The 15,825-nt window shown below is 40.7% G+C and overlaps 2 protein-coding genes across 2 annotated transcripts; both read right to left on the bottom strand.

Moving 5' to 3' along the window:
* Positions 1–1,555: 1,555 nt before the first annotated feature.
* Positions 1,556–9,044, bottom strand: c24h20orf96 (chromosome 24 C20orf96 homolog). The gene is made up of 10 exons (XM_062986575.1): positions 8,979–9,044; positions 7,467–7,650; positions 7,210–7,301; positions 6,967–7,122; positions 6,783–6,873; positions 6,129–6,274; positions 5,642–5,710; positions 5,470–5,556; positions 4,932–5,047; positions 1,556–1,710 (listed from the first exon to the last, which is right to left on the bottom strand). The coding sequence occupies exons 1-10, from the start codon at positions 9,018–9,020 to the stop codon at positions 1,650–1,652; spliced, it is 1,044 nt and encodes a 347-aa protein (XP_062842645.1). The 5' UTR covers positions 9,021–9,044; the 3' UTR covers positions 1,556–1,649.
* A 1,760-nt stretch (positions 9,045–10,804) lies between these two features.
* On the bottom strand, positions 10,805–15,082 carry pnp4a (purine nucleoside phosphorylase 4a). Its single transcript, XM_062986576.1, has 6 exons — positions 15,060–15,082; positions 14,251–14,414; positions 13,810–13,913; positions 12,138–12,313; positions 11,850–12,040; positions 10,805–11,030 (listed from the first exon to the last, which is right to left on the bottom strand). The coding sequence occupies exons 1-6, from the start codon at positions 15,080–15,082 to the stop codon at positions 10,813–10,815; spliced, it is 876 nt and encodes a 291-aa protein (XP_062842646.1). The 3' UTR covers positions 10,805–10,812.
* Positions 15,083–15,825: the final 743 nt, after the last annotated feature.

Here is a 15,825-nt window from a genome sequence, read left to right on the forward strand (position 1 = left end):
CCTTCCTCCCACCTCATAACACATAAGGCTTCTTTTTTGCACAGTACAGTTTATCTAAAGAGACTTACAAATTGTGACCTTATACAATGCAAGCAATTGCTCAAGGACCCAACAGTGGCAACCTGGCAGATGTGTGGCTTAAACCAGCAACCTTTTGATTACTAGTCCTGTATCTTAACCATTGAGCTAACACAGCCCTAAAACCATGAGTACTAACTTCACTTCTATTAAATCCACTTCGTTACAACATCTGTCCTCTCTTGCCATGTTGGGTCATAATGATTTGACTAAGAATTGGCAGCCCGCCACTTTACATTACCATTATCATTACCATTAAAAACAACTTTGCTCTCAGCTTTGTGCTGAAGTTGCAGTCTGTGTTTACTCTAGAAGAGCATGCTGGGTGGAATATCGTTCATGTTAATGGGACACTTTGACTTGCAGTGATTGTCATTATAGCCAGTCGCTGTGAATCCTAATGTGAGTTACTAAACTATTGAAGAAAACGCTTTCGTTTATATTTCTTTAAAGAAGGAGCGACGTCTACATCCTATCATATCTAAGCAATGATGGGAGGGACACTTGGAGGACCCATCACAGCAGGCTAGCTGGATTTTCCAGGAAACTTTATTCTCTGAGGTTCAGCTGAATCTTTTCCAAGTGGTCGGTCATGCATCGGAGTGATGAAGGCCCAAAGTGTTTACAGAGCCGGCCATGTTCCCACACTTAGAGCAATTATGGAGATGACCCGAGACTGTGGTTGTAGGGTTGCAGATTTGCACAATCATTTCTATAAAAAAAAAAGGAAAGGCAACAGCAATATGGAGGAAAAAGTAAACAAAGATGAACTTCATTTGCAATTCAATAAGATTGTACAATTTTTCTGTAATAAAGGTTAAACGAGGTCAAATTTGCTGCTCAGGTGGCGCAGCGGTAAAACACACGCTAGCACACCAGAGCTGGGATCTTGAATACACCTGCCATCCGGCTGGGCTGAGCAGCCACATGAACAACGATTGGCCTGTTGTTCATATAGGGGTGGGGTAGTAGTAAGCCGGATAGGGTCTCCTCGTAACTGATGCAGCTACGACCTCTGCTGGCTGATTGATGGTGCCTGCACAGGGGCGGGAAAGGAGTGTGTTGATCAGGGTGTGTCTCTCCGTACACAGTGCTGATCCGCATGCATACAAATGCATGCTGCTCCTGCCACGTGTCTGAGGGGGTGTAGGTTAGCTTCGTTCTCCTCAGTCAGAGCGGGGGTCGGCATTAGTGGAGAGGAAGCGTGATGCAATCGGGCAATTGGACTTGCTAAAAGTCGGGGGGAAAAGGGGAGAAAATGCATACACACAAATACAAAAAATAGGTCCAATTTAAAAGCTTTATTTAAACCTACAGTTGCAACAAATTCTTCTTTATAACTGACCTTGATTTCTGCATTTATTACTATTGAATAATTGGTTGATGTCTCTAGGACCTTTTTAATACTCAGTCGAAGTGTAGTTTATATAGGTGGCTGATCTTCTTAGAAAAAATAAAAGCAACAAAAACACTTAGATTTGATTTGATGCCTTTATTTAAAACATGTTATTTACAGGAATGTGTAAACATCAGTAGTTTGGTCAGGACGTCCTCTTGGTGTTCTTGTGTCCTTATATTAGCGGAAAGTCTTCCCTTGGTATTGTGAGGTGAACGCTCATATCTGGAGTACATCTGCAAAAAAGTGCACAATTGAGAACATGCAAACTCCGCACAGAAAGGACCCGGACCGCCCCGCCTGGGGATCGAACCCAGGACATTCTTGCTGTGAGGTGACAGTGCTACCCACCGAGCCACCAAGCCGCCCTTAATTTTAATATCTTATTTTAATTATCTCATATTAATTATTGATTTGTAATTATATTATTATAATGTTTTATATTTTTTAAAGATAAAATTACTGTTCCTGGGTTCGATCCCCAGACGGGGCGGTCCGGGTCCTTTCTGTGCGGAGTTTGCATGTTCTCCCCGTGTCTGCGTGGGTTTCCTCCCACAGTCCACTGAATTGCCCTGTAGGTGAATGGGTGTGTGTATGTGTGTGTGTGTCTGCCCTGCGATGTCCATGGTGTTACTGTGTGCCTTGCACCCATTGAAAAGCTGGGATAGGCTCCAACACCCCCCACGACCCTGATTGGATAAGCGGTTTAGAAAGTGAGTGAGTAAAATTACTGTTCTCTCACTAACTGCAAGTTGGCCAAGAGTCCAGAGTCAAGGTGCTTCCTTCATCATGCTTTACAGCAGAAAGGAGGTTTTTGCTGGTACTCAGCATTGTGCATTTTTGGTAAAATGTGATGTGTCCATAGAAACTGCCCCCAAATTAAAAGCATGCAGAATTATGCTAATAATTGAATTTGGGCTTTAATTGCATAAACAGATCAGACTTTGTGTTTTTTTAAGGGCCGGACCACCTATAGACTCCTTACTGAGCACTTTATTAGGTACACCTGGTACATACATTTATAGATTATTCTATAAGCTACACCTACAATACAGATGAACTTTGTGGGTATATAGTTACTAAGTGTAGCCCATCTGTTGCTCTGTATACACCACCTTCTACTACATGTATGCCCCCCATAGCACCCGAACTGACCAGAGTTTATTTGGTTGGTGGAGCATCATCAGCAATGCAGTGACACTAACATGGTAATGACGTGATAGTGTGTCTATGTACTGGGAACAATTATTCATAATACAAGCATATAAAATCTATGCTTTCCAATTCATGGTAACAGTTTAGGAAAGGCCCTGTCCTGTCCAAGTATGGCTGTGCCAGTAAAGACACAGTTTGAGAGTTTGGTATAGAAGAACTCTAGTAACCTGCACAAAGCACTATCCTCAACCGACCAAACATAAATTGAAATGTTAGGATGAATTGGAACGTTGATAGTGAGCCAGGCCTTCCTGACCATCGTCAGTGAAGAAATTCCCACTACAAAACTTTGTGTAAACTCTTGCCTAAACATTTAGGACTGTTATAGCTGCAAAGGGAGGCTATGATTGTGAAATAGAATGTCCAACCAGCACATGGGCTGGTTTCAACATACTCTTGGCCACAAAGTGAATGGATGGCCTCAGTTGGGCTTCACCCACCCACAGACACACACACACACACACACACACACACACACACACACGAAGTAAACAATGACTGGCTGCAGGTTCCTAAACAGCTGTGGTTATGAAGTCTGTAAATGATAAAAGGATAAAAACAGATACCCTTTATGAAACATCTGCCCTTAAACATTGCCATTACAGTCCGGGACGATTTTATTTAACACAGGAAATAGGAAAAAGAGTCTCTGCTGGGGCTCGGGCCATCTGTACACGTTTTACAGTGCACAAGTTAAGCCTCTGTCACGAATGATTCAGGAAATCCCAAATCTGGTTGCCATTAGTTTTGAATGAAAGTAAACATCTCGCATAATGCATTGTTTGGAAAATGAAACTATAACGTGATGTAGAAAGCTCATCCAAACATTTAATAGCCGAAATAAACACAGTTGGCCATCGTATAATAGGAAAAATGGGCATGGAATTGTTTAAGCAGCCTTTCTAAACTACAGTGTCCAGAATAAGTGTTCCTGCAGCTTCGCAGACATGAGTGATTGTCTTGGCGAGGAAAATGTCACGCTGTTTTGGAACAAGCTGTTGGGAAATGTGAAACCCTTATTAACCTTTAATAGCCAACTGGGATTCTATGAATGTGCAGCATGCTGCTGGTCTTCATTTATCTTTAAGATGGAATCTTTTCCAAACCTGTAATCTTACACTCCACTATAGAACACCCTATTTTTTTCTTTCCAAGCATGAAACAGTAAACCACTTCCTTTCTTTGGTGTTTTTTAATGTCTCATTTTAACCTGTAGCATGCAAATTAATTCATTCATTCGTTTACTGTCTGTTTTATTACTGTTTTTGTCTGGTCAGGTCATGGTGGGTCAGGACACACACATTCCCACAAACACACACAATACACACAATACAATTAAGGCAATTTATCGTAGAGCAACTTCTTCTTTTTTATGCATTTTCTCCCCATTTTCCTCCCGATTTAGTGCACTCAATTCGTCTTCCACTGCTGAGAGATACCAGATTGCATCCGAGGAGAGCACGTCGCTGCACAGCCCTCCTCTTCTCGCCCCTGCATTCTGCACAGGCGTCTCTTCCACCAATCAGGGTCCTTACACAGAGTATGAAGATCCCACCCCACACGTAGTCCGACCCCCACCCTGCAGATACGTTGGCCAGTTAGTATCTGCTGCAGGCACTGCCAATTGTGCCGCCAGATGGTGCCCAGCGGGCCGGTGGCAACGCCGAGTTTCAAACCGAGGACTTCAGAATCCTGGCGCTGGTGTGCTAGCGGAATATCCCGCTGCGCCACCTGGGTGCCCATAGTAGGGCAACTTCTGATTCACCACTGCACAGACTGCTTGTCTTTGGAAAAGGAAACCAATGTGGACACTGAGAGAACATGCAAACTCCACAAAGAAATGACCTAATCTAACATGCTAGCCCTCTGGCCGAGGTAGGTGCTCTATAGTATACAGAAACAACTGGCCAACCAGTCTGATGGAGGGTTGTATTGGTGAATTCCTACTCATCTGTACTCAAAACTGTTATAGAAATAAAAACCCTAATCATTAACATTACCACAGCTGTCAAAGTTCTACCACATAGGATAACGAAGTGCGCTCTTATACAACATGCTGTGTGAGCAGGTCTTATAAAAGGACAATAAATTAGCCTTATGCTTCTTCCTTGCTAATTCATCATGATTCAGAAGGTCTCAATTACACCTCTATTACAAAGTTGTAGAGCTCTGAATAATCTAGACTCCTGATGCATCTACAGAACTACCAGAACTAATAAAATCCACAACAAATTCCACTTACTTGTCACGCTTCAGGAAAGACTGAAGCACATTCCTTCTGAGGTTCGTCTTTGTCTGCTGAAGTTCTCGGATGCTCTTACGTAGATGCCTGTTTTTTTCCTCCAGTTCCATTATTTCCTGGATAGATATACAGACAGATATACTGCAGTTCATACTATAAGTAATTTCCACACCCATTGCTTTTAACATTGTGGCAGGAGCTTGGGGAAGGCTCTTTCCAGTTTGAGTATGACTGCACACATGATCACAAAGCAGGGCGAGTACCCACCAAATGTGGTCCAAGGAGGGACAAGCTATGAACCGCCGACAGATTGTTGGGCCGCCAAAGACTCAAGACAAATTTACGGGCATGCAGATATCACAACTGGATTCTGGAGCAACGCAAGAAGGTCATTTCTCCAAGGGCCGGGCACGTGTGTATCATTTAACTATGGAAGAGATGCCTTGTAGAGTCCACGTCTTGCATATTTGGTGGGTGGTCCTTATGTTTTGGCTAATCAGCGTAAGTACTAATTGTATATATTGTAAAATTGGATTACCTGTTTGTGTTTATGGATTTCTGTCCTTACAATTTGGTTGTTTAAAGCCAGGTGTTTTACAGCTGGAGGAATTAAGGACAGGTTTTCCTGTAAAATAACACACAAAAGCACTCTGCAAAAGGACGCTTTGATTTGAATTGATATTATAGATGAAATAATAGTTATTTAGTACTTTGGCAATGTCAGACAGCATTTTCTGTTGTTTTAAGTTGACCCGTCGCTCTAGTTCTTTGTGCACATCCTATAAAATACAACAGAGGAAATCAACCTTCAATTATATAAAAAGATTTCATTCCACATAAAATGTGTGGCCATTGTGTTTTAATAAGCTTTAATGATAAAGTGCTTTATCAGTTTGAGTGACCTCATTGTCTAATTTAAAGGAACAATGATGGAAATGCTTTCTTCTAACAGGAAAGTTGATTGACAGTTCAAACAACTAGCACATTGTCTGGTGTCCACATACTTTTATTTACTATTACTATTTATTTTGTCATTTAATTTTCATCAATCAATTTGTCCTGATCACTGGAAGCATGGCAGAAATACCCTGGACAGAATGCCAATTCTTCCCAGAGCTTCGGCCATCCCCACCCTCCCCAGACACAGCTGATCATGGTGGCTACTAGACCATACACTTTATAAGGCTTATACTTTACCTGCTGTTGCTGTTCTAGTGTAGTCAGCTCTTCCTGCAGTTTAGTGATCCGCAGGGCTAAACAGGCTTTGGAGTTTTTTAGTTTATGAAGTTCAGACTGAGCATTCTGAACACTGGCTTTTGCAACTCCCAGCTGCGTCTGAAGACCTAAGTGAACAAACGTAGGTTTATTTGAAGTGTTGCAATATATACTGTAATTCATTCCTAGTGTATAAACAACTCGTGGTTATATATAAGCCATATAATGAAGGTCTGCAAAAAGATGAGGGTTGATGGGGGGGTGAAAGTGTTATTGAAATGTACAAATTGTATTTTTAAGACTCCAACAAACAATATTTATTTATTTATTAGGATTTTAACATCATGTTTTACACACCTTGGTTACATTCATGTCAGGACAGATAGTTACTCGTTACACAAGATTCATCAGTTCAAGTTTTTAATGTCAAACCCAGTCATGGACAATTCAGTATCTCCAATTCACCTCACTTGCATGTCTTTGGACAGTAAAAGGACACCCACACAGACACAGGGGGAACCTCCAAACTCCACACCTGGGAATTAAACCCAGGACCTTGCTGTGAGGTGACCCACCGAGCCACCATACCGTCCTAATTTTCAGTGTAATGTAAATCAAAAGTTAGTTTCAACATACCAGAGAGTCGCTTCTCTGCCTCCACAATCGTCTCCTTCAGCTCAGCTTTGGCCTGTCTGTCAATCCAATGTACACGACTGATTATCAAATTCTGAAAAAAAGAACCCAAATTTCATCCAGGTGGTTACATACACAGAAAAAATAACTGCTGTATTTGTTTGTCATATCCTCCAGCTTGGATTACCTGTTTTTCAGATTGACTAAGCAATTCCCTTTCACGGTAAAAAGAACGTCTATCTGCATCCTTAATGTCCTTGGCGAGCTGATGGTTCCTCTCCTCGAGCAGTCTGCAGTACTTCTCCAGATCGTCCTTTCTCATCGTATTGATTAGCGTGAAGGCCTGTTAGAAACAACGACAATAAAGCAAACCCGAACGCACATGCTAATCGCACATTTTTAGCTGTTCGGTTGAACCTTTTGTACATACTGATTCCAGGTCCTTTTTATAGTCTTTTGTCCTGCGAGGAAGTCTTGCAGTAGACGCAGACGACCTGTGATTGTTGCTGTCTTGAGACTTTTCTGTGCAGAAAATCAGAGCTTCATCATTAAACAAAACCTTGCCTATTAGGCTAGTCAAGTTCTTACTTGAAGTCTGAAGTACTTGAAATGCTGTAGCAAGACCTAAAATAAGCTTACTGGCAAGTTACCTTGTTTCACAGGGAATCACAGGTGAACATATCTTACCAGATTTTCCAAGCTGGCCTTGCTCTATGTTAGCACGGGATGTAGGAACATTTTCTTCTCGTCCGACAGTCCTGTGTGCTGGTTTGAATGTTTTACGATCAGGGGGCGCAGAAGCCCAGAACACTGGCTTCGGTTTAGGTGGTTTTAGGACATCGGTTCTGCTGAGCTCTAACATTCGGCGATCCTTAAAAATAACAGTATTAGATTTAGACAAATTATTTAGCCCAATATATTTATACTTCTAAAAGTATAAGGCCATTATAGTGCTGTACTGACTAAAGGTCTTGACTCCTAAACTTAGCCCCATTAAACAACATTGGAACAAACATAAATGCAGTAAGCAGGACCTAATGCCCAGTGGTACAGTGCCAAACCTAAAAAAATATGACTGTAAACATTTCAAGAAGTGTAAAGGCTGTTACAGCATCAAAAAGGGAATTAATGTCATAATAATCTCGATGGTTGTGTAGTAGGATGTTAAACAAGCATACTTTTGGTCATGTACTATAACTTTGATTTTGATTCATCGGACGAAAAACACCCTGGACAGGTCACTAGTCCATCACAGGGCAGGCATACACTCAGACTTAGGCAATTTTTAGTAGCCTCAGTTGGCCTGACTGCATGTCTTACACCAGGAGGAAAACAAGCAAACTCCATACAGAAAGGACCCTGCCAGACTGGGGACTCAAAAGTATTAAACCCATTTACATTTTAAGCAATTAGCAGATGCCTTTACCCAAAGCACCTTACCATATTTTTACAGTAAACAGTCTGAGCAAATGAGGGTTAAGGGTCTTGCTCAAGGGGCCAACAGCAGCAACCTGGCAGTAGCAGGGCTTGAACCAGCGACCTTCCGATTACTAGTCTATCACCTTAACCACTAGGTTATCAAAACCAAGCCCTTCTTTACTATCCACTATGCCACTTTGTCCCCCACAGCCCAAAACAAACATAGAAATACAGTCTGGATGGCAGGGCTTGAACCAGCAACCTTTCGATTGCTAGTCTAGCACCTTAACCACAAGGTTATCAAAACCAAGCCCTTCTTTACTATCTACTATACCACTTTGTCCCCCACAGCCCAAAACAAACAGACTAGCAATCGGAAGGTTGCTGGTTCAAGCCCTGCCACCCAGACTGTATTTGTTTATCACCTTAACCACTAGGTTACCAAAACCAAGCCCTTCTTTACTATCCACTATAGCACTTTGTCCCCCACAGCCCAAAACAAACAAACAAATACAGTCTGGGTGGCACACACCTATTCCTAAAATACTGCTATTATTTTCACTTGAGGTTTAGCATCCTTTTAAATCACCAGATTTAGACATCATTAAGCTTGTGTTGGAGCTTCTCAAGTGCAGACTGCGAAGTAGATGTCTTTCTCTCTCGTTCCTCAAATATTTTAAAGCATATTAATACGTTGCAGTGTTTTCATTATTTACTCCAAGCTTAAAAAAACGTTTAAAGGGGTAAAAAAATAAACACACATTTGATATAAAAACTCACCGAATATCGAGGACAGTAGATGAGTTTTGGTAGTTTGTTCATGGTCACTAAATTCCCACGATCAAGTAGCTCGTTCGGTTGGAAATAAATGTATTATTTAATAAGGCTTGTTAAAGAACACACTGTAATGTTACCTGGTCAGATGACGTCACAATAACACCGTGTTTGATCTTCAGGTATCAAAGAGTGAACACAAAACACGCGTTCTGATCACCATAGCAACCACACGCTCTGATATACAGACTGCTCCTCTGCTGCCATCTACAGGATATAATGCTAGATGGCCAAAAGTATGTGGACACCACTCATAATTGTTGATCAGTCTACCCACCGTCTTTCAGCCAATATCATATAATATCAATATAATAAAATATATGCTTATAACGTTATGGTAATATTCTGTGCACAAACCCAGGGCCATAAGAACACGGTTCGACAAGTTTGATCTGTTCTTGTATTGGTGTACACACTCCCATCTAAACCTGGCTCTTCTTTATAAGCATCCTATACACCGATCAGCCATAACATTAAAACCACCTCCTTGTTTCTATACTCACTGTCCATTTTATCATATAGAAGCACTTTGTAGTTCTACAATTACTGACTGTAGTCCATCTGTTTCTCTACATACCTTTTTAGTCTGCTTTCACCCTGTTCTTCAATGGTCAGGACCCCACAGGACCACCACAGAGCAGGTATTATTTAGGTGGTATATCATTCTCAGCACTGCAGTGACAATTACATGATGGTGGTGTGTTAGTGTTGTGCTGGTATTGAGTGGATCAGACACAGCAGCGCTGTCCACTCTATTAGACACTCCTACCTGGTTGGTCCACCTTGTAGATGTAAAGTCAGAGACGATCGCTCATCTATTGCTGCTGTTTGAGTCGGTCATCTTCTAGACCTTCATCAGTGGTCACAGGACGCTGCCCATGGGGCGATGTTGCCTGGATATTTTTGGTTGGTGGACTATTCTCAGCCCAGCAGTGACAGCGAGGTGTTTAAAAACTCCATCAGCATTGCTGAGTCTGATCCACTCATACCAGCACAACACACACTAACACACCACCACCATGTCAGTGTCACTGCAGTGCTGAGAATGATCCACCACCTAAATAATACCTGCTCTGTGGTGGTCCTGACCATTGAAGAACAGGGTGAAAGCAGGCTGAAAGATTATGTAGAGAAAAAGATGGACTACAGTCAGTAATTGTAGAACTACAAAGTGCTTCTGTATGGTAAGTGGAGCTGATAAAATGGACAGTAAGTGTCGAAACAAGAAAGTGGTTATGGCTGATTGGTGTATATGTTTTTATTATTAAAAAAAAAAAATTAGTAATGTATTAGCTGTTGCTTTGTATCTATTACAATTTGTATATAACTGTATATATAGATGCCCAAGAGTATATCCAAAATGTCATTGAAGCTTTGGGTTTATTATCTAAATACTGTATGGTCAAATCGCTTGCACAGACTGTACTGTATGTACATACATTATCTCACATAATAAAGAACTTATAGTAATGTTTATAGAATATAAGTGTATATACTGCTACAGAGAACAAACTGATGAAAAGAATTAACAAACAGCCCTCTGTAGAAATAATTAACATGATATGCGTCCACAATCACAATTACAAGTGTAAAATTAAGTCTTCAAAGTTTAAAAATGATGTATTAAGTCACAAATAGACAGTACAGCTTAAGCAATTGGACACAATAATAATAATAATAACAACTGGGTCCAATACTATTGATTTATCATTTACTGGTTCATGTCTGAACCAGTTTTGAAGTGGCAAACTTGCATAATCACTACACGTTAATATAACAGTCAAGCCTCGTTGTTATTGATGTCCATATTGCTGATTAGCTGAGTGATGAGTTTCTGCAGCATTTCCGAACGCATTTTGCCCACCTCCAGTACAGCTTCATGATTGGTGGTTTCAGGGTCCTCGTAGGTCTTTACCACTTTATTGGTGATGAGGGAGAGGCCAAAGACACGCATGCCACAGTGGCTGGCTACCAGGACTTCAGGGGCTGTGCTCATGCCTGAGAAAAGGATAGAAAATACAGATGATTAACTTATTTATCTTATATTATATAGTATTCATCTTATATTCATCTTAAAAGTGTCCGTTCCTTATCAATTAAACTGCAATATGTACCCATAGTGCAGTAGGGAAATATACTTTTCTTCTTAATTTCTCCTATTAGTGCATATGTGTCACACTTAATTGGTATAAATCTATGCACATGCAGGGTTTTTAATTTGATCCAAACAAAGCCATATCTAAGGCTTGGCGGCCCAGCAAACTACAGCTATTATTTCTAAATCTAGAAAATGTATATACGAATAGTGTGACTAGGCTACAGCTTGTAGCTGACTGGTCTGCGGCTATGCAGCCACATAGGCAACAAACTGTGATGCACATGACCCTGTCGCTGGTTTACCACTGTTCCTTCCTTGGACCACTGTTGATAGATACTGACCACTGCACACCGGTAACACCCCACAAGAGCTGCAGTTTTGGAGATGCTCTGACCCAGTCGTCTAGCCATCACAATTTGGCCCTTGTCAAACCCACTCAAATCCTTACGCTTGTTCATTTTTCCTGCTTCTACACATCAAGTTAGAGGATAAAATGTTCACTTGCTGTTTAATATATCCCACCCACTAACAGGTCCCGTGATGAAGAGATAATCAGTGCTATTCACTTTACCTGTCAGTGCTCATAATGTTATCAAAATCAAAATACTTATATATGAAATCATTCTAGACCTAACATTTAGTGAAATTTGTGACATTATGGTCATTATGGTTTGTCTTTCTCTGTCATTAATAGGATTTTTATTTGTTGTCATGCTTACCCACTGCATCCACACCCAGTTTGTGCAGAAGCCGGGCTTCTGCTATGCTCTCGAAGTTGGGCCCACCCACCATGCAGTACACACCCTCCTGGACATACTGAGACACACCCATGCTCTTACAGATGTCAAACGCCAGCTTTCGCAGCTCTTTATCATAAACACCAGACATTGGTGGAAAGCGAGGTCCAAACCTGGGAAATAATCAGGGGACAGTAAGAGGTTTCTATACACCAAAACGTTTAGGCTAACAGTAATAAAAGTAATGAAACTGATAACATGATGACTCACTTGTCATCGTTTGGGCCGTTCAGTGGGTTTAAACCAGCAAGTCCAGGGAAATTGATGTGATCTCGGATTATCATAATGTCACCGCAGTGATAGTTATCGGCTAAGGACCCTGCAGCATTCGTGACAATCAGAGTCTCCACACCTAAAATCTTAAAAACTCTCACAGGGAAAGTGACCTGTAACAGAGATGCACAACTACATTTGCATGATTAAATACTAGAATTCCATTAGAATTATACATGTGTGGCCCATATGGTGTTTTGGCTAATGCTACCCACTTGATAAAATGGTTGAGAACAACTGATATAAATATTTTCAATTTAATAAACAATTATATTCATGCATTTATTGCCTGTTTTAACACCGCTTTATTCTATTCAGGGTCGTGGTGTGGGTACAATTCATTGGGCGAAAAGTAGAAACCACCCCGGACCGGTCGCCAGTACAACTTATTAACTTAACAAAGTATTCAGACTCCCATAGACTGAATGGACAGCATCTATAAATTGCCTTTTCAACTCTTTCCACACATCTTCAATGGGATTTAAATCTGGACTTTGTCTGGGTCACTCAGGGACATTAAGACTCGCCCATATGCCCTTCCAGTGTTGTTTTGGCTGTATGGTTTGGGTCATTGCTGTGTTAATAGTGTCACCCTAGTCCGAGTGTGCTTTCTGGAGGTTTTATTCAAGGATATGACTGTAATTGGGCACATATTGTCCACAAATTCCTACCAGTCTCCCGGTCCCTGCTACTGAGAAGCAACCCATAGCATGATGCTGCCACCACCATGTTTTTTTTCTTTCAGGATAGTTTATCCATTAGCCAGGAGATGTACAGTGCCTGTTTCTTTGCCAGACATAGTGTTTGTTGTTTTGTCCAGAATTCACTTTCCATCTTATCAGACCTTTTTTCTCTCGTTACTTAATTTTTTACTGATTAGGAACACAAATCATATGTACTGCTGAATACTAGTTCTTATTTTGTACTGTTCATATGTGTACTGTTCATAGTAATGAATATATGTCACACAAGGTAACAAGTTTTACTGCTATATGCCATTTAAATACCCAGTTTTACCCCCATATTTGTAAGTACAGATTCTTGAATCAGGAGTCACCAAACTGACCCGTAAGCCTTTTACTGTACTCACATGAACAAATCTGCACCGCCCATGAGTTTGTTAAACAATAGTAGCATTGAACAAAATTAGTAGCGTTGAGTAACATTAGCAGCACTGGCAGCCAACATGTGATTTAGCTAATTGTGATCAGGAGCCGATGCCCTGTGCCAACAATGCCATCTATTGAAAAAGAAAGTTGATTTTCTAGACTTAACTTACAAGACCAGACGTTCTACATATTATGTGCTTTATATATGACTGGTAACATCACATTAGGATGTTTTGGAGGCTTACCCCTCCATTGGGATAACCCCAATGCTATCCTCTAAAACTCCAGAAATGAAACAAAACTGGCCAGCTCATTGAGGAGTGATGGATGGAATGAATTACCAAGGCTGTTGGTGGAGACAAGTGCATCCAACATCCAACCTAAAACCTGAATATGCTTCAACATTCAATTACAGACACCAAAGGTCCCCAAGGTTTTGGTAAAGTAGAAAAAGAGTGAAGCACTTTACAATCATTTGGGGTGTCTTGGGGTAAGCTTACCTTACACAAAGAGTGTCCTTCATACATGTGAAATCGACCCTGCATGCAAACACATGTCCTTCCTTTAAGCTCACCAAATACCAGCTTTCCAGCATGACCCTCCACTATTTACACACACAAACAAATTATAGATTTGAGAGATCGGTGTTGGAAGTAGTTAGTAAATTGGTGTGACTTAGCATTTCAGTTGGTGTGAATTAGCATTTCAGGACTAAAGTGTTATCAGGTCCTGCAAATTGTAACATACACTTGCATTGGTTGCATTAAACTTGGCTCTGGGAATGAGTAAATGGTTTAGTGTGTGTTGCCCTCTAAAGGATCGGTGCCCTGTGTTTCTAAGCTAAACAGTGAATGAAATTAACATTAAAAATGGTGTAGTCATTAACAAAACCCATTTTAACAGTCAGGATTGTAGTGGTCACTGTATCCTCCCAGCTTTACCTGTGCTTTGAGGAAATCCGGGAATATCAGAGTACTTGAAGGTGTCTTGGTTCTGTAGGGCATCGGCCAGCATGCCCAGTCCGGAACCACAGATGACAGCCACCTTGGGTCTGTGCTGTGTTTTGGATAACAGCCAGTCCGCTGTCCTTTGGTAGTCTTTGTGACTAAAGATGCCAAAAATATCAATTTCAGTCATGGTTTAGAGATAATACTAGCTGAATTTAACATCACCTGACAGAAACTGCTACATAGATTTTCTTACAAGTGACAGGGAACTAACACAAATTGTCATTAACATTTATTTATGCTTTATATAAATTGTCGTAATGCACATATCTATAAACATTTACATTTATATTCACTATTCATTTCTCTTAGCTGTACATCCTGTAATTACACTATATGGACAGATACTGATCAGGGTCGTGGTCCCCAGCCTACACAGGGCACATGGAGCCTGAAATACATGCTAGAGAGGGTACCAATCAAAGTGGGCAATCCACCTCATGGCAACAACAGTACTCAATGAAAACCCATACTGGTATTACACTGGTAACCACACAAATAGAAGATCTGGGTTGCTTATTGGAGCTCAGTGCTGGACCCACATAAAACTATCATGTTAATCTAAAATAAAATCATTTAATAAAAATCTACTTTATGGTCAGTATAACAGTTCAGTCAGAAACTTTGAGTAAGTAAAAATGAATATTGAATTTCTGTATTCTGTCTCTTCAACATTTCACATATTTAGAATGTGAGTAATTGATATTATTTAACAATTCTACTAAAAAGAGTGTAAATCTTACCTGATTTGATCTTTACTGTGCATTGTTTTGTCTGCGTGAAGGTCTGTGTATGACCTGAAGATTAACACTGGAGTGTGGGAATGAGTGAGCAGCATTCCAACTGTTTAAATACATCCAATACCAGCCACTACCAACCAACACAAACCTCCTGATTGGTTACAACTTCATGCTCTCATTACCCAGGCTGGTAGCGTCTTTGTGTTTCGGAGACACACTATTACTGGACTAATGTAGAAGTTAATTCATTTATAAAGACCCTAATTTATAAAGAAAATTTATTCTTTATTCTTTTTTTACAGGACTGGAATACACCCAATCAATTACAGGAGAATGCGCACACACAGACACACACACACACACACACAGTGACCAAATGCAAGGACTGAACCCAAGTCTCAAGTCCCAAGAATACATGTTATACACCATGTACCTGTAGAACCTGTGAATCAATCACTTACACACTGAAGCACATATTATTTATATAATAACATCTCCTCACTTACTCACACCAAGGGCCAATCAACAGCACCGACTCCATCTTCTGTATGTTTTTGAAAGGTAAAGGCAGCCAGATTACTACCACTTAAACATAGACACAAAGATTATTTAGTCCTTTATTAATTAACCAGTTTACCCTAGTCTGGGTTTGAATTTATTCAGCACTAGCGCCAGTCCAGTTACTGGTATGATTTTGGGAGGAAGAAAACATGTCAGGTTACACACAGACACTGACTAAAGGTAGGGGTTTACACAGGGACACCGGAGA

This window comes from Trichomycterus rosablanca, chromosome 24, assembly GCF_030014385.1.
Source record: "Trichomycterus rosablanca isolate fTriRos1 chromosome 24, fTriRos1.hap1, whole genome shotgun sequence".
NCBI lineage: Eukaryota > Metazoa > Chordata > Actinopteri > Siluriformes > Trichomycteridae > Trichomycterus > Trichomycterus rosablanca.

Bases quoted from the DNA above. Each gene is read 5' to 3' on its own strand.
- c24h20orf96 (XM_062986575.1), bottom strand. From the start codon at position 9,020: ATGAACAAACTACCAAAACTCATCTACTGTCCTCGATATTCG. The intron at 6,275-6,782 runs GTATGTTGAAAC...TTGTTCACTTAG, and splicing joins GGCAGAGAAGCGACTCTCTG to GTCTTCAGACGCAGCTGGGA. The intron at 5,557-5,641 runs GTACTAAATAAC...GTTATTTTACAG, and splicing joins TGCTGTCTGACATTGCCAAA to GAAAACCTGTCCTTAATTCC.
- pnp4a (XM_062986576.1), bottom strand. From the start codon at position 15,082: ATGCACAGTAAAGATCAAATCAG. The intron at 14,415-15,059 runs GTAAGATTTACA...TGGCATCTTTAG, and splicing joins CACAGTAAAGATCAAATCAG to TCACAAAGACTACCAAAGGA. The intron at 12,314-13,809 runs GTAAGCTTACCC...TCTCTGTTACAG, and splicing joins AAGGACACTCTTTGTGTAAG to GTCACTTTCCCTGTGAGAGT.